At 43.1% G+C, this 16,322-nt stretch overlaps 1 protein-coding gene across 2 annotated transcripts in view; it reads left to right on the top strand.

Moving 5' to 3' along the window:
- The first annotated feature begins 1,315 nt into the window (after nt 1-1,315).
- The window catches only part of LOC106609966 (cytohesin-3), a 58,951-nt gene continuing 43,944 nt past the window's right edge, over nt 1,316-16,322 (top strand). The window contains exon 1 of one of the 2 annotated variants that reach the window (XM_014209044.2): nt 1,316-1,646. In XM_014209044.2, coding sequence (XP_014064519.1) covers nt 1,628-1,646 — 19 coding nt within the window. In that variant the 5' untranslated portion in view covers nt 1,316-1,627. Of the gene's footprint in view, nt 1,647-2,969; nt 3,092-16,322 lie in introns of those variants that run through there. The other variant, XM_014209051.2, reaches the window with a different exon arrangement.

The raw sequence follows: 16,322 nt of genomic DNA, 5'->3' as shown, positions 1-16,322 counted from the left end.
ATTGTCCGTAGAGCTCCGAGACAGGATTTGTTAAGGCACAGATCTGGGGAAGAGTACCAAAAACTTTCTGCAGCATTGAAAGTCCCCAAGAACACAGTGGCCTCAGCATTCTTAAATGGAAGAAGTTTGGAACCACCAAGACTCTTCCTAGAGCTGGCCGCCCAGCCAGACTGCACAATCGGGGGAGAAGGGCCCTGGTCAGGGAGGTGACCAAGAACCCGATGGTCACTCTAACAGACCTCCAAAGTTCCTCTGTGGAGATGGGAGAACCTTCCAGAAGGACAACCATCTCTGCAGCACTCCACCAATCAGGCCTTTATGGTAGAGTGGTCAGACGGAAGCCACTCCTCAGTAAAAGGCACATGACAGCCCGCTTGGAGTTTGCCAAAAGGCACCTAAAGACTCTCAGACCATGAGAAACAGGATTCTCTGGTCTGATGAAACCAAGATTGAATTCTTTAGCCTGAATGCAAAGCATCATGTCTGGAGGAAACCTGGCACCGTCCCCATGGTGAAGCATGGTAGTGGCAGCATCATGCTGTGGGGATGTTTTTCAGCGGCATTGACTGGGAGACTAGTCAGGATCGAGGCAAAGATGAACGAAGCAAAGTACAGAGAGATCCTTGATGAAAACCTGCTCCAGAGCGCTCAGGACCTCAGACTGGGGCGAAGCTTCACCTTCCAACAGGACAATGACCCTAAGCACACAACCCTTCGGGACAAGTCTCAGAATGTTCTTGAATGGCCCAGCCAGAGCCCTGACTTGAACCCAATCTAACATCTCTGGAGAGACCTAAAAATAGCTGTGCAGCGATGCTCCCCATCCAACCTGACAGAGCTTGAGAGGATCTGTAGAGGAATTGGAGAAACTCCCCAAATACAGGTGTGCCAAGCTTGTAGGTCATACCCAAGAAGACTCAAGGCTGTAATCGCTGCCAAAGGTGCTTCAACAAAGTACTGAGTACAGGGTCTGAATACTTATGTAAATGTAATATTTTATTGCATTTTTTTTTTACATATTTGTTAACATTTCTAAAAATATGTTTTTGCTTCGTGGGGTATTGTGGTGGGGTATTGTGTAGATTGAGGGGTGAAAACTATGTAATCAATTTTAGAATAAGGCTGTAAAGTAACAAAATGTGGAAAAAGTCAAGGGGTCTGAATACTTTCCGAATGCACTGTATATGTGCGGGCTACTTGGAATTAATGAAACGTTTGTATGAAGGGAGGGGTTGTCTGTCACCACCAGGGCGGAGCGAAGGGATGACGTGTGGTAAACGTTGCCATATCAGAGTAAAGAATCCGCTATCCTTTGCATCGCTTTGGAGTAACCAGGATCGAGAGGGATCTGTAGTGGCAGGACAACTATTCTCATTGGATTAAATACATCCAATTCTTTGACATTTTTATTACACATAATACATAGATGTTTATTTGGTGACAGCATATATTTCTCATGTAGGGATTTTGTTATTGACACATGCCGCTGTTGCATTTCTGCACAACTCAGCTCTCTGTGTGAGCCGTCGGTCTGTCATTACAGTATCTACAGTTTATAGCCAGTAATAAAAACATCTACCTTGACCCACCGATCTAATTTCTGGACTCTCATCACTGCATTCAAGAGATGGACGAAGACAATCAAAGTAAGACTCACTCACCGTCTCTCCCTTTCTCTGTTCCATGGTCATTTGCTTTGGTGTGTGGATGGACTGATATAGGTTATGCGCCGTAAAGCATGAGTCAATGAACACTTGTAACCACTGCATACATTTAATCAGAAATGTATTTGTTTCCCTCTAACAGTAAGGTATTAAGAAATGCAATGGTATTTTGTCAACTGTTGTCATAAATGGGTGTAAATATAGGTAGGGTATAAATAGCCTTTGATCATGACTCAGTTCCATTCTATTACACAAGTCATTGGGCGAAGGCGGCTTCTGAAGTGGGGAATTTTGTTTTAAGATCCAAGACTCTGAACATTTAACATGCATCGCTTGCAGTACGGTTTTGGAAGCATAAGGACCTTATCTTTCATATCAGCGAGAAATCATTTAAAAAATGGTAAATTGATACACACCTTTGTACGGTTAGTGTTCCCACACGGCCATATCTCCACGTAACAGTGCTTGTTTCTGAAAGACCGACTGAAGACAAGAGGCGAACACCTGTGTTAATTAGCTATCTAGCATGCTCCGAACACCTGTGTTAATTAGCTATCTAGCATGCTCCGACCACCTGTGTTAATTAGCTATCTAGCATGCTCCGAACACCTGTGTTAATTAGCTATCTAGCATGCTCCGAACACCTGTGTTAATTAGCTATCTAGCATGCTCCGACCACATGTGTTAATTAGCTATCTAGCATGCTCTGAACACCTGTGTTAATTAGCTATCTAGCATGCTCCGACCACCTGTGTTAATTAGCTATCTAGCATGCTCTGAACACCTGTGTTAATTAGCTATCTAGCATGCTCCGAACACCTGTGTTAATTAGCTATCTAGCATGCTCCGACCACCTGTGTTAATTAGCTATCTAGCATGCTCTGAACACCTGTGTTAATTAGCTATCTAGCATGCTCCGACCACCTGTGTTAATTAGCTATCTAGCATGCTCTGAACACCTGTGTTAATTAGCTATCTAGCGTGCTCCGAACACCTGTGTTAATTAGCTATCTAGCATGCTCCGACCACCTGTGTTAATTAGCTATCTAGCATGCTCCGAACACCTGTGTTAATTAGCTATCTAGCGTGCTCCGAACACCTGTGTTAATTAGCTATCTAGCGTGCTCCGAACACCTGTGTTAATTAGCTATCTAGCGTGCTCCGAACACCTGTGTTAATTAGCTATCTAGCGCGCTCCGAACACCTGTGTTAATTAGCTATCTAGCGCGCTCCGAACACCTGTGTTAATTAGCTATCTAGCATGCTCTGAACACCTGTGTTAATTAGCTATCTAGCATGCTCAGACCACCTGTGTTAATTAGCTATCTAGCGCGCTCCGAACACCTGTGTGTAAACTTAACTCGGGAAGTGTAGTTTCATCGGATGGAGACACCCATAGCTGTATGGATCTGTGCAAAACTGCTACAGTAAGTGTATATTTTTTGTATTGTAATGATTCTTCTCGCGGTTGAAAGGGCCATATGTTTTGAAAGCCGTGTTGCAAGCGATTATTGACGTTTTTGTAAACGTTAACGCAGCATCGGGACTGTAGATCACATGAACCAATCGTGGGCGAAGCTAATGGCGGAGAACTGTAGGGAGAAGGCAGAATGCTGCCTGGAGTTTGAGAGATAGGGTATAAAGAGATCTTGTGGAGGATGGTTACTGGACACATTTCTTAATCATCAAGTGGGACAATAAAGGATATTTATCCATCAGGAGGGCATATACAGAACATTAAGAACACCTGCTGTTTTCATAAGACTGACCAGGTGAAAGCTATGATCACTTGTAAGGGGGGTGCGCAACTCTATTAGGGAGGTGTTATAAATTTGCTATACTCAGCATATTAATTTAACACGGTGTGAGGAATGCGTAAAAACGCATGCAGCAATGTGCTTCGTCGTCAATTTGTCTGTTGCCTGACTTGCTTTGAAGTTCGTGCCGGAGCATTAAGCTAGGCTAATCTTTCCATTATAAAGCAGTTCTATTGAAACGGCTGCTCAAGGACCTGGACGGGTGAAAAATATCAGATAAACGTCTCTTTTTCAACAGGAAAGTCGACTTTTGCGGTTGGAAGGCTTTCAAAACAGGCTCATTCATTAGATCCTTCAGTGGCACCTGTTCCGAATGGATTGATTTAAATGACAGTGCTAAACCACAGCCTGTGGCATTCAATACTGCTTGCATGATGTGAAAGAAGAGACAACCCAAGGCAGGGGGCGAAGGCCATGTATTGTAAACATTAGTCTTGAGAAGAGTATATCTGTTTGGGGGTTAAACTGGGAGAGTTTAGCAAACGCTGAAGAGGGGACCCTCTACATGTATCACTGGTCCATCCTGTTGCTGTAGAGTTAACCCTTTTCACGCTCTACATAACCCTTGTCTAAACCTATTTGCCCATGGTTACATTAAAGGGAAATTTCACTATTTTTCAACTTCATATTAATCATCTCCAGCACTGGCCCAACATCAACCTACTGAATGTGAAAATGGAGGAAGGTGAGTGTTTCCAATGGTATCATTGGTGTATATTGTGATTTTTAACCAATTATGAGTAGGCATTGCCTACTAATTGGTTGATATCATTGGAAACACTTATCTTCCTCTTTTTTTGCTACAGAACATAGAAACGTGCCATTTTCACATGTTGAGGCAGTGCTGGAGATGATGAATACGAAGGGACATTTCACAATTGTTCTTCAAGGTTATGTTTCCGCCCTTCAGTGAATTGGAGTGCTGTACAACGGCTCATTCACCATTAGTATTACTTGCCATAGATTTTATTCCTTTTGGTCTGTATGTGTGTATACACTCAAACTCAATGGGCAGAAGAGGGAAGATTTAAAGGGCTGCATAACAATGGCTTGTTAACCCAAAACCTGGTCTTTAGGGAAGCAGTATCTGCATGTACAATACAAGCCTTTGTTACAGCATCATATAAGGACATTGCCAACGTCAGTCATTTCCATTGTTCCCTCTGGGTTTATAGGTTTTAGGTTTTACAGCTTTATAATATTTATTTATAATTCATGCATGATCATGCTTAAATAACTAAGCTCACACTTTGCCTATGTGGCAGTAGTCAAATTCATTTATTCAAATGTTTTCATTGATAAAGGGAATATCTGTAAAGCACAGAGTAGTCTTTGGACCTAGGAAGACACTGGATGACGGGGGTAGCGGTATGGCGACGGGGGTAGCGGTATGGCGACGGGGGTAGCAGAGGCTTGAGGTCCTGTGATCACACTGGGAAGATAAGTGCATGGAAAGGATTACATGTTGCACTGCATGAATTAAAACAACAGCATAGATGTAACACATTGTACACACACACACACACACACACATTCAATGCGTTTATGCTGGCATGCTAAATTTACCCCAGCTAATCACGTACAACAGCGCTGGTTAAAAGGCTTTTTTAATTCAAGCCAAACCCCTTCAACTGAAATTAGTGCAGTGCAGAGTGTAATGCTTCATAATATCATGGAGCTGCACTGTGCAGCATACGGTCAAAGTTGGTGCATAATTTGTTTTCCATCAGTTGACTGCCTGGCTGCTAACTAGGAAGGGGTGAAAGGCCATGGTGTAGGATTAGGCCATTTTCTTATATGGGCTGATAATGGGCATGCATACTGCCTCTCATGCATAGAACACACACACACTCAGAGAAACTATGAGTGAGCAGAGTAGAATATGGAATTAATTACTGCGTGTTTACTCCTACTTCTCTACACTTAGTGCAATCCTCTGTTCTGTTTACATGCCACAAGACAGATGTCTGCGCTCACGTTGTGACACAGACCCTAAATCCCAAGTGTTTTATGGCACCAAGTCTATTCATAGACATGTGTAGTTAGGCTAGTAGTAAAAGCAGAAGTCTAACTCTACTAGCCTAACTACACATGTCTATAAATAGACTTCTGCTTTAACTCTACTAGCCTATTTATAGACTGAATGTGTAGTTAGGCTAGTAGAGTTAAAGCAGAACCCACTACAATATAGAACTACAAATTGGCCAGCACTCACTCTGCAGTTTAAAAAACAACAACATTTGAGCCTCTAGTTCCTCTGCAGGGACACTTTCAGCTTTGCCTATATCAGGGGGATAGAAGGGAAGTGCTGCGTTTTAATGGTGTTTTTGCTAAGTGCTGTGTGTCTTTGACAGTATTTTCTGTCAGGATCCTGATAACTTTAGTGACTCCCTCTCTCTCAACACGCTTTTCCCTAACTGACTGTGAGAAACCCCAAATGGGAAACTGCTTTCCTTCCATGCTCTATGGCCTGAAAATGTGTGGGTTTATTCTTTGGGGGATAGTTTGAGGTGTTGAGGGGCAGTTGAATCTGTCAAAAGGCTTCTCTTATCAGAAATGGGCAACTTGACAGAACTGCCTGTTGCAATTAGTTTAGTAAATTATTACTTTACCCCTTTATGTTGAATTCATGGCCATTTTATGAATCTCACCCTCTGGGCAAGGAAACATACATGTTCTTTGAGAAGAAACAAACTGAAAGAAACAAACTGAAAGAAACAAACTGCTTGAGTCTTTGGTGTGATGAAGTTTCATATGAATCCAGATATTAGTGGTTTCCTGCCCTGAGTCTACAGTACATGTCTATTTTGTCAGAGTTGGCCAGCAGTCTTTGTTGTGGCGGTAGGGTGAGTGGTGTGGGAGGACTTCCTAATGGAAGTCATTATTGCTATGCTGTGGGCGGCTGGCGGCTGATCTGTAGCTTTAACACTGCCTGGAGGACTTTCTGGCTGGCACAAAGCATCTGGTTGCTACAGCCATAGGCTAAATGGCTACAACCGATACAGCCAGTCAGCTAACTAGCCCATCTACTCAGCTGTTAATCTCTCTCTCTGCCCTTCTGGTTTGTTAGAGTAAGTCCTGTTTTCTTTACCATCCTGTGTCTTACGGTCTTCCTTCCACACTGTGTCTTTAAGAAGACAAACATTTCTTCTTTGCAGGCCATGTGATACATTTTATATTTAGCCTCTCTAGGGTAGGTGGCACCAAATCGTCCCACCTACGTAACAGCCAGTGTAATCCCGTGGCGCGTTATTCAAAAACCTAAAATGCAAAAACTTCAATTTTTCAAACATATGACTATTTTACACCATTTTAAAGACAAGACTCTCGTTAATCTAACCACACTGTCCGATTTCAAAAAGGCTTTACAACGAAAGCAAAACATTAGATTATGTCAGCAGAATACCCAGCCAGAAATAATCAGACACCCATTTTTCAAGCTAGCATATAATGTCACATAAACCCAAACCACAGCTAAATGCAGCACTAACCTTTGATCTTCATCAGATGACAACCCTAGGACATTATGTTATACAATACATGCATGTTTTGTTCAATCAAGTTCATATTTATATCAAAAACCAGCTTTTTACATTAGCATGTGACTAGCATTCCCACCGAACACTGCCGGTGAATTTACTAAATTACTCACGATAAACGTTCACAAAAAGCATAATTATTTTAAGAATTATAGATACAGAACTCCTCTATGCACTCGATATGTCCGATTTTAAAATAGCTTTTCGGTGAAAGCACATTTTGCAATATTCTCAGTAGATAGCCCGGCATCACAGGGCTAGCTATTTAGACACCCAGCAAGTTTAGCACTCACCAATGTCAGATTTACTATAAGAAAAATGTTATTACCTTTGCTGTCTTTGTCAGAATGCACTCCCAGGACTTCTACTTCAATAACAAATGTTGGTTTGGTTCAAAATAATCCATAGATATATCCAAACAGCGGCATTTTGTTCGTGCGTTCAAGACACTATCCGAAAGGGTAAATAAGGGTGACGAGCATGGCGCAATTCGTGACAAAAAAATTCTAAATATTCCATTACCGTACTTCGAAGCATGTCAACCGCTGTTTAAAATACATTTTTATGCCATTTTTCTCATAAAAAAGCGATAATATTCCAACCGGGAATCTGCGTTTAGGTAAACAGACGAAAGAAAATAAAGCATGGGGTCGACTCGTGCACGCGCCTAAGCCCATAGTACTCTGATCGGCCACTTGCCAAAAGCGATAATGTGTTTCAGCCAGAGGCTGCCTCGATATCGTTCAGCTTTTTCCCGGGCTCTGAGAGCCTATGGGAGCCGTAGGAAGTGTCACGTTATAGCAAAGATCCTCAGTCTTCAATAAAAAGAGCCAAGATGAAACACAACTTGTCAGACAGGCCACTTCCTGCATGGAATCTTCTCAGGTTTTGGCCTGCCATTTGAGTTCTGTTATACTCACAGACACCATTCAAACAGTTTTAGAAACTTTAGGGTGTTTTCTATCCAAAGCCAATAATTATATGCATATTCTAGTTACTGGGCAGGAGTAGTAACCAGATTAAATCGGGTACGTTTTTTTATCCGGCCGTGTCAATACTGCCCCCTAGCCCTAACAGGTTAAAACCCCAAAGGTGTTAACTTTTTATGGATAGGGGGCAGTATTTTCACGGCCGGATAAAAAACGTACCCGATTTAATCTGATTATTACTCCTGCCCAGAAACTAGAATATGCATATAATTATTGGCTTTGGATAGAAAACACTCCAAAGTTTCTAAAACTGTTTGAATGGTGTCTGTGAGTATAACAGAACTCATTTGGCAGGCCAAAACCTGAGAAGATTCCAAACAGGAAGCGCCCTCTCTGACCATTTCTTGGCCTTCTTGATCATCTCTATACAAAACAGGGGATCTCTGCTGTAACGTGATATTTTCTAACGCTCCCATAGGCTCTCAGAAGGCGCCAGAACGGGGAATGATGACTCTGCAGGCCATGGCTGAAAAACAGTAGCGCATTTGGATAGTGGTCGATCTGAGAACAATGAGACTGGGGGCGCGTGCACGAGCCGACACCATGTTTTTATTTTTTCGTCTTTGAACGAAAACAGAGTTTCCCGGTCTGAATATTATCGCTTTTTTTACGAGAAAAATTGCATAAAAATTGATTTTAAACAGCGTTTGACATGCTTCGAAGTACGGTAATGGAATATTTTGAAATAATTTGTCATGAAACGCGCCGGGCGCGTCACCCTTCTTTACCCTTCGGATAGTGTCTTGAACGCACGAACAAAACGCCGCTATTTGGATATAACTATGGATTATTTGGAACCAAACCAACATTTGTTATTGAAGTAGAAGTCCTGGGAGTGCATTCTGACGAAGAACAGCAAAGGTAATCCAATTTTTCTTATAGTAAATCTGAGTTTGGTGAGGGCCAAACTTGGTGGGTGTCAAAATAGCTAGCCCGTGATGGCGAGCAATCTACTCAGAATATTGCAAAATGTGCTTTCACCGAAAAGCTATTTTAAAATCGGACACCTCGATTGCATAAAGGAGTTCTGTATCTATAATTATGTTTTTTGTGAACGTTTATCGTGAGTAATTTAGTAAATTCACCGGAAGTTTTCGGTGGGTATGCTAGTTCTGAACGTCACATGCTAATGTAAAAAGCTGGTTTTTGATATAAATTTGAATAAAACATGCATGTATTGTATAACATAATGTCCTAGGAGTATCATCTGATGAAGATCATCAAAGGTTAGTGCTGCATTTAGCTGTGGTTTTGTTTTTTGTGACATTATATGCTAGCTTGAAAAATGGGTGTCTGATTATTTCTGGCTGGGTACTCTGAATGTCTAGATGTAAATTAACTTGATTCTTTTGAGATGACCAAAATGAGAATAACTATTTTTTTTCTCATGCTTAAAATAGCCTTTTCAGGCCTCCTACCATGTTGCCTTACTCAACAGTTTAATGGAGATTTAGAAACATTATTCTGCTAATTTGGACCATTTACGATTGAGTTTATATTGTATTGTGGGACAACATTGAAGGATTAGGCTAGACAGTAGACACACACTCCCCTTAAGGGGTGAGGAATCATTGGCACTGCAGACTTGGTTTAAGGAGGGATTGAGAGGGACTCATAAAGGATCCCAGTACTGCTGCCTCATCTGTAGAGAAACACCATGTATGGAATTGATTATGGGAAATACTGTTTTCATTGCAATGGAAGAGAGGGTAGACTAGCACGTACAACTGTCTGGAAGGGTTGGCATGTCCCACAGATCACTTTGTTTGGATGCAGTATATTGCCCCGACTGTTTGAGTTATAGAATGAGGAGAACGAGACCGGGATGGAGTGGAGAGAGGAGTAAATACACTACCGTTCAAAAGTTTTGAGTTACTTCGAAATGTCCTTGTTTTTGAAAGAAAAGCAAAAAACATGTTGTCCATTTTTTTAAAAAACATCAAATTGATCAGAAATACAGTGTAGACATTTGTAAATGACTATAGTAGCTGGAAATGGCTGCTCAAAAACTGCAACAAAAATAAAGGGAACACTTAAACAACACATCCTAGATCTGAATGAAATAAATAATCTTATTAAATACTTTTTTCTTTACATAGTTGAATGTGCTGACAACAAAATCACACACAAATAATCAATGGAAATCCAATTTATCAACCCATGGATGTCTGGATTTGGAGTCACACTCAAAATTAAAGTGGAAAACCACACTACAGGCTGATCCAACTTTGATGTAATGTCCTTAAAACAAGTCAAAATGAGGCTCAGTAGTGTGTGTGTGGCCTCCACATGCCTGTATGACCTCCCTACAACGCCTGGGCATGCTCCTGATGAGGTGGCGGATGGTCTCCTGAGGGATCTCCTCCCAGACCTGGACGAAAGCATCCACCAACTCCTGGACAGTCTGTGGTGCAACGTGGCGTTGGTGGATGGAGCGAGACATGATGTCCCAGATGTGCTCAATTGGATTCAGGTCTGGGGAACGGGCGGGCCAGTCCATAGCATCAATGCCTTCCTCTTGCAGGAACTGCTGACACACTCCAGCCACATGAGGTCTAGCCTTGTCTTGCATTAGGAGGAACCCAGGGCCAACCGCACCAGCATATGGTCTCACAAGGGGTCTGAGGATCTCATCTCGGTACCTAATGGCAGTCAGGCTACCTCTGGCGAGCACATGGAGGACTGTGCGGCCCCCCAAAGAAATGCCACCCCACACCATGACTGACCCACTGCCAAACCGGTCATGCTGGAGGATGTTGCAGGCAGCAGAACGTTCTCCACGGCGTCTCCAGACTCTGTCACGTCTGTCACGTGCTCAGTGTGAACCTGCTTTCATCTGTGAAGAGCACAGGGCGCCAGTGGCGAATTTGCCAATCTTGGTGTTCTCTGGCAAATGCCAAACTTCCTGCACGGTGTTGGGCTGTAAGCACAAGCCCCACCTGTGGACGTCGGGCCCTCATACCACCCTCATGGAGTCTGTTTCTGACCGTTTGAGCAGACACATGCACATTTGTGGCCTGCTGGAGGTCATTTTGCAGGGCTCTGGCAGTGCTTCTCCTGCTCCTCCTTGCACAAAGGCGGAGGTAGCGGTCCTGCTGCTGGGTTGTTGCCCTCCTACGGCCTCCTCCACGTCTCCTGATGTACTGGCCTGTCTCCTGGTAGCGCCTCCATGCTCTGGACACTACGCTGACAGACACAGCAAACCTTGCCACAGCTCGCATTGATGTGCCATCCTGGATGAGCTGCACTACCTGAGCCACTTGTGTGGGTTGTAGACTCTGTCTCATGCTACCACTAGAGTGAAAGCACCGCCAGCATTCAAAAGTGACCAAAACATCAGCCAGGAAGCATAGGAACTGAGAAGTGGTCTGTGGTCCCCACCTGCAGAAACACTACTTTATTGGGGGTGTCTTGCTAATTGCCTATAATTTCCACCTGTTGTCTATTCCATTTGCCCAACAGCATGTGAAATGTATTGTCAATCAGTGTTGCTTCCTAAGTGGACAGTTTGATTTCACAGAAGTGTGATTGACTTGGAGTTACATTGTGTTGTTTAAGTGTTCCCTTTATTTTTTTGAGCAGTGTATATATCATTTTTTATGGAATATCTACATACTGTAGGTGTACAGAGGCCCATTATCAGCAACCATCACTCCTGTGTTCCAATGGCATGTTGTTAGCTAATCCAAGTTTATAATTTTAAAAGGCTAATTGATCATTAATAAACCCTTTTGCAAATATGTTAGCACAGCTGAAAACGGTTGTCCTGTTAAAAGAAGCAATACAACTGGCCATATTTCAGCTAATTGAGTATCTGGAGCATCAGCATTTGTGGGTTGGATTACAGGCTCAACATGCCCAGAAACAAAAAACTTTCTTCTGAAACTCGTCAGTCTGTTCTTGTTCTGAGAAATGAAGGCTATTCCATGCTAGAAATTGCCAAGAAACTGAAGATCTCATACAACGCTGTGTACTATTCCCTTCACAGAACAGCGCAAACTATCTCTAACCAGAATAGAAAGAGGGGGAGGCCCCGGTGCACAACTGAGCAAGAGGACAAGTACATTAGTGTCTAGTTTGAGAAACAGACGCCTCACAAGTCTTCAACTGGCAGCTTCATTAAGTAGTACCTGCAAAACACCAGTCTCAACGTCTACAGTGAAGAGGGGACTCCGGGATGCTGTAGAAGGTAAAGAGGGAAGGAGAAATATCAAGAGGGAGACCACACTTTCCTTGAGTAATATGCATCTTATTTCACTACTAGTAGGGGAACTAAATGGAAGCAGATCCAGTATTAAGGAGATGCTGGAGGCTACAGGGGTTGTGTTTCTTGGCCAGGCTAGGTAAGTGCTGCTCTCTGGAGCCCTCAACCTTGAGAACACAAGAATGTAGAACCAGAACACCTCTTTGGAATTCACAGGCCTTCTAAAAGGAGTAGGTGTGCTGTGCTTGTATTTTCAGGGATTCTAGAAGGTGTGCTTTTAACTACTAACTACACTATGTACAAATTATGTATAGATTTTTACAAACATCCACCCTAACTACCCAACATATAACACAGACGTCAATGAACATTGTAGGTGTTCGGTGACTGTTATTTTGAAGTGGCCTGTGTGTGTACTCTTTTAAGCCTCTAGCAGGTCAGCCAAAGACAATGTTACTCTGCTCGGTTAGACAAGCAACAACATCCTGGACCTCCAGGCAACAATCGCCAGCCAGGGGTTCGTATTCGGTCTTCTCAGTCACTCAACCCCCATCCAGCCCTCTGATTAGAAGTGGGTGCCAGAAACGGCACCATTATGAATGTTCTGGCAGCAGGCTTATGGTCGTGGAGATATAAGACCCCAGCACATCAAATCCAATATTTACATCATAGAGGTGATCCTGAGTAGATGTTGGATATAAGGGGACATGATGTCTGGACAGACCAGGACAGAGGGAGGGACCACCCGGACGGATGCATCACCCCCTAGTAGGGGTCCGCTCCCAAAAACAGCAGATTAAACAATGTAATCAGTGGATGACAGTTTAGTTTAACCTCCCAGTACTAGATCCTAGATCTCTCCTGAGTCCTGACCCACAGAGGCAGCTAAACCCCAAGATATTACCCCTCCAATCTTTGCTGTCCTCTCACGCAATGATGTGAGATATTACTGGAAAATAATGGTATAGTGATCACTCATTCACACACGCACATTCACAGATGCACTTTATCTGGATCCACAAAGCAGTGAGGTGCAACATTCCCAACTATTGAAAAGTTCATACAGATGCCAGGTCTTACGATCATGAACATAAACCCCTTAAATTAGCTGCACTGACTAACATAAAGACACTCATCATAACCCCGTGGCTTGTTCTGTACTAATCATGCCCCACATTCTGGTGTCTTGACATACTGCCAGGTCGCATCACCGGACCGCTAAACAAGACTACAGATGTTTGTTACTGTGTCCATGTTATCACTGCCAACAACCTCTCTGTGTGTGTGTATATATCACACTTCCACTGTGGTCTTCAGCCCCATGGTCAGATTGGGATTAAGAGCTGTGGGGGTTAAAGCCAGCTGGCAGCACCAGTGTGCATGTGTCTGTCTATGCACGCCTGCATCTGCGTGTGTGCATGACATGTGTTTGTCCCTGCATTTGTGCGCGCATGTGAGGCCAGTGAGGGGAGCCCAAGTGGTATAAAGTTAAAGGGATTGGTGACAGCAGGCTTCAGATTAGGGGTTTGAGCCAGAGGCCACACTGACAGCCTGCCTGTCTATCTCATCCCATATCCCTGCTCTGTGACAGCCTGCCTGCCTGGCCTGTATCTCATCCCATATCCCTGCTCTGTGACAGCCTGCCTGCCTGGCCTGTATCTCATCCCATATCCCTGCTCTGTGGCAGCCTGCCTGCCTGGCCTGTATCTCATCCCATATCCCTGCTCTGTGACAGCCTGCCTGCCTGGCCTGTATCTCATCCCATATCCCTGCTCTGCGACAGTCTGCCTGCCTGGCCTGTATCTCATCCCATATCCCTGCTCTGTGACAGCCTGCCTGCTTGGCCTGTATCTCATCCCATATCCCTGCTGGGGCCAGTGAGGTGACTGGGTTCTACTTTTCTATAGTACTGCAGTTTACAGAACCTACAGATATAAAAAAAAAAAAAAAATGTATACTGACAGCTGATAGTCATCACCCTCTCCCCCTAAAAAGAGGTTTACCAGTCAGCCAACTTCATAGACTGCGTTGCATCTGTGACACACAGGAAGAACATGATAGACAATCAAATTCTCTCCTTGAGAGGATACCCCAATACCTGTCTTTATAAAGCTTCAAGACAGAAGCCAGTTACTTAAATCTCAACAAAAACAGAAACTTCTCTGTAAACTATATACTTACTTTCAATGATGGCCGTAATGACATCAGGTCTATTGTCAGTTAACACTGACATGTATACTACCATCAGACTCCTCTGACTTCCAGAGTCCACCCTTATCACCTATAAATGATCAAGAAATCTATCAAACATATTGGTTAAATCAGATGTGGTCAGAGAGAGAAGAGGCATTCATAAAAGGATGTTTCCTGTAGATCATGTACTTCCTGTAGCACCATAAGGAAATGTTCTAACTTAGTATGCCCTCAGACTTCTAGGACCTATGAGAGAACGCCATGTAGAACTTGCACTACTAATATACTTATATGTTAGTGTTCTTGTAATAAGATGTATATTGGAAAAACATTCTGCGCCTTAAAAGTACGCCGTGGAGAACATAAATCCACGATCAGACATCAAGATATCACCTCGCCAGTGGCCAGCCAGACACTTTATAGAACAGAATCCTTATATTAATGAATTGCTTTGGATCTAAAAAGTTCACCCACCAGGCAGGATGTGATTATGACAACAAATGACTTCAAAGAGAAGCCATGAAGATAGATCAATTAAATTCTGTATCTCCACATGGTGTAAACACAGAACTAGACTTCACCTCCTTTTATAGGCAGCATTTAGACTGTTATACAAGAACACTGTCCATATCAGATTTTGCATATCGTTGATGAGTCAGTCCCACTATTTATGAATGACTGTGCCTGGTGTCCTTTGTGGTAAGCTATCTCAGGAATTGATACAATTTAGAGACCCCTAAGCCAATTGATTCATGAATTTCTCTTCATGCCCACTCTCACACCATATTCTATTTCTTTGTGACTAACTTGTAGACCGGAAAAGCCACATTCCTGATTTAAAAGCACCTGCTGTCATCAGTTCTTTTATAAATGCTGTTTTGAATTAAAAGAAAATTGTGCTTACACACTGAAGAAGACTTCAAAGCCGAAACATCAGTGTCCCCTGATACAGTGGGGAAAAAACAATAATAGTGAAATGGGCTTTATGCAACATCTTTTTGATTGTGGACACATTACACATTATGTTTGGGTGACGGGGTTCTCCCATGCTCCAACACATTAACAGACCAGGCTGTGACCATTACCCAGTTTAGCTCTTAACATGGGAAGTTGGCTCATGTACAGTCTGTAAGTGAGAATGGGATTTGGTGTAAGTCCCACTCTGTTCCACTGGTCAAGCTGGGATGAGGGTTTTTTTTTATTTTTATTTTTTTTTATTATTTTTTTTTTGTGTCACTAAGGGTCTGATTTATGATTTACTACACTGTCCAGTCCAAAAAGTGGCAAGAATGTGATGAAACGTACACTTTTGGGTTGACTTAACAATGTTTTGAGGGGGGCTTTCTTCCCCCAAATGTATCACCATCCCATCTGAGATTCTGTTAAGTGCTCAATCAGAATTTGCTTCTCTTTCTGTATCATCAGCTACCCTAGTGGCAGAGGGAGGGTAGTGAACAGTTGGTCATTTTTGGGTGAGGACCTCATCGTAGGGATTTACTCCTAAAAGGAGATTTGGATGATTTTCTTTTTTTGGGGGGGGGGAATGAGGCTCTGCTCTGTGGTCCACGTTGGAATTTATTTAACCCCCCTCTGCCCCCTGCTTTGCACCCACCCAACCCAAGCCATCACTCCGCACATTGGAGTAGATCTCATTCACTGTGTAGCTCTTTCAGTGGTACTCAGCTGAAACTCAAATTAAATCCGATTCAGATACAACTTTGACATACCTGTGGCACCTAGACCGTGCAGAGTGGTGAAGAGACATGAACTGATAAAAGGATGACCGTTTTGTTGATAAAGGAACCATTAGTTGTTGTGACCGTCAGAGCTCTGGACCCTGCCAGTGTCACAGTTGTTGTGACCGTCAGAGCTCTGGACTAGAGGTCGACCGGTTATGATTTTTCAATGCCGATACC

The sequence above is a fragment of the Salmo salar genome, chromosome ssa01 (genome assembly GCF_905237065.1).
Source record: "Salmo salar chromosome ssa01, Ssal_v3.1, whole genome shotgun sequence".
Taxonomy (NCBI): Eukaryota; Metazoa; Chordata; class Actinopteri; order Salmoniformes; family Salmonidae; genus Salmo; species Salmo salar.
The sequence above is the reverse complement of the archived record's forward strand: the minus strand, read 5'-3'. Positions and strand labels throughout refer to the sequence as shown.